This window comes from Sinocyclocheilus grahami, unplaced genomic scaffold, assembly GCF_001515645.1.
Source record: "Sinocyclocheilus grahami isolate Dianchi unplaced genomic scaffold, SAMN03320097.WGS_v1.1 scaffold460.1, whole genome shotgun sequence".
NCBI classification, from domain to species: Eukaryota; Metazoa; Chordata; class Actinopteri; order Cypriniformes; family Cyprinidae; genus Sinocyclocheilus; species Sinocyclocheilus grahami.
In genome coordinates, this window is record NW_015505639.1 from 1,035,518 (window position 1) to 1,037,449 (window position 1,932).

Below are 1,932 nucleotides of genomic sequence, written 5' to 3' on the forward strand. Positions count from 1 at the left end.
CTATCCATCCATCCATAATCTGACTATCTATCTATAATCTGACTATCTATCTATCCATCTATCTACCTATAATCTGACTATCCATCCATCTATAATCTGACTATCTATCCATCTATCTATCTATAATCTGACTATCTATCTATCCATCTATCTACCTATAATCTGACTATCCATCCATCCATCTATAATCTGACTATCCATCCATCCATCCATCTATAATCTGACTATCCATCCATCCATCCATCTATAATCTGACTATCTATCCATCCATCCATAATCTGACTATCTATCTATCCATCTATTCATCTATAATCTGACTATCCATCCATCTATAATCTGACTATCCATCCATCCATCCATCTATAATCTGACTATCTATCCATCCATCTATAATCTGACTATCTATCCATCCATCCATCATCTGACTTTCTATCCATCTATCCATCCATCCATCTATAATATAACTGTATCCATCCATCCATAATCTGACTGTATCCATCATCCATAATCTGACTGTATCCATCATCCATAATCTGACTATCTATCTATCTATCCACGATCTGACTATCTATCCATCCATCCATCTATAATCTGACTATCTATCCATCCATCCATCCATCTATAATCTGACTGTATCTATCCATCCATAATCTATCCATCCATCCATAATCTGACTATCTATCCATCCATCCATAATCTGACTATCTATCTATCCAACCATCCATCATCTATCTATCTAGTGTTTAAAAGTAGTATGTTTTTGGTTTCTGAAAGAAGTCTTTTCTGCTCACCAAGGCAGTCTTATTAAATTATTTATGTCATATAATTGCTTGTCAAACTAAATGTATTCAAATTAATTTGGCCATTGTATTTATTTAAATACAAATACAGTAAAATATTCTGAAATAGCATTACAATTTATAATAACTTTTAAAATGTAATTTATCCCTTGATGCAAAGCTGAATTTAAGCATTTTACTCGTTTTATTTTATTATTTGGCCCATTTCATTTGTTGACTAATTAAAAAAAAAAAATCAGTTAATAATTCATTTAATAAAATAAAAAATAAAAAAATAAAATAAAAAGATTTGAAATCGGATTTAAAAACATTTAGTTTGACAAGCAATTATATAACATAGATAAATGAATAAGACTGCATCTCAAAAACTATTTACTATACAAACAAAACCTGTTTTGGGACTACATATAAATTATATACAAATAATAATAAATTCAAATAATAAATTACTTTACTGTAGGCTAAACATAATGTCATGAATATACAAAAGAAAAAAATGTGAAAAATAAATAGTCAACTAATTAAATGAGCCAAATAATTATAAAATAAAATATAAATAAATATATAAATAAAATAAAACACAAAGTAAAATGCAGAAAATTCAGCTTTGCATCACATGAATAAATTACATTTTTAAAAAACATGCTGATTTGCTGCTCAAGAAACATTTCTGATTATTATCAATGTTGAAGACAGTTTTACTGCTTCATATTTTTGTGGAAACCATCATATCCGTTTATTCTTCAGGATTCACAGATGAATAGAAAGTAAAAAAAACAGCATTTATTTGAAATACAAATCTTTTGTAACATTATAAATGTCTTTACTGTCACTTTTGACCAATTTGATGCATCCTTGATGAATAAAAGCATTAATTTCTTAAATAAAATCCTCCTGACCTCAGGCTTTAGAAGGGTAGTGTGTATATATAGTTGTCTGAGGTTTGAATAGTGTGATAAGGTTCAGCCAGGCTAGAGGATGGACTCACGCGTCCGTCCAGCGAGAGCAGGATGGAGTCGCTCTTGATGTCTCGGTGTATGACCCCCTGCGAGTGGAGATACGCCAGCGCCTGCAGCACAGCCTCACACACGGTCGCGATCTGCTCCTCGCTCAGCCTGAACACAAGATCAGC

General features: G+C 31.4%; 1 protein-coding gene across 1 annotated transcript in view; it reads right to left on the reverse strand.

The window, feature by feature from the left end:
- The window catches only part of LOC107552880 (serine/threonine-protein kinase PAK 6-like), a 15,654-nt gene that overhangs the window by 6,354 nt on the left and 7,368 nt on the right, over positions 1-1,932 (reverse strand). Inside the window, exon 3 of the mRNA XM_016234919.1 lies at positions 1,789-1,915. Coding sequence (XP_016090405.1) covers positions 1,789-1,915 — 127 coding nt within the window. The remainder of the gene's footprint in view (positions 1-1,788; positions 1,916-1,932) is intronic.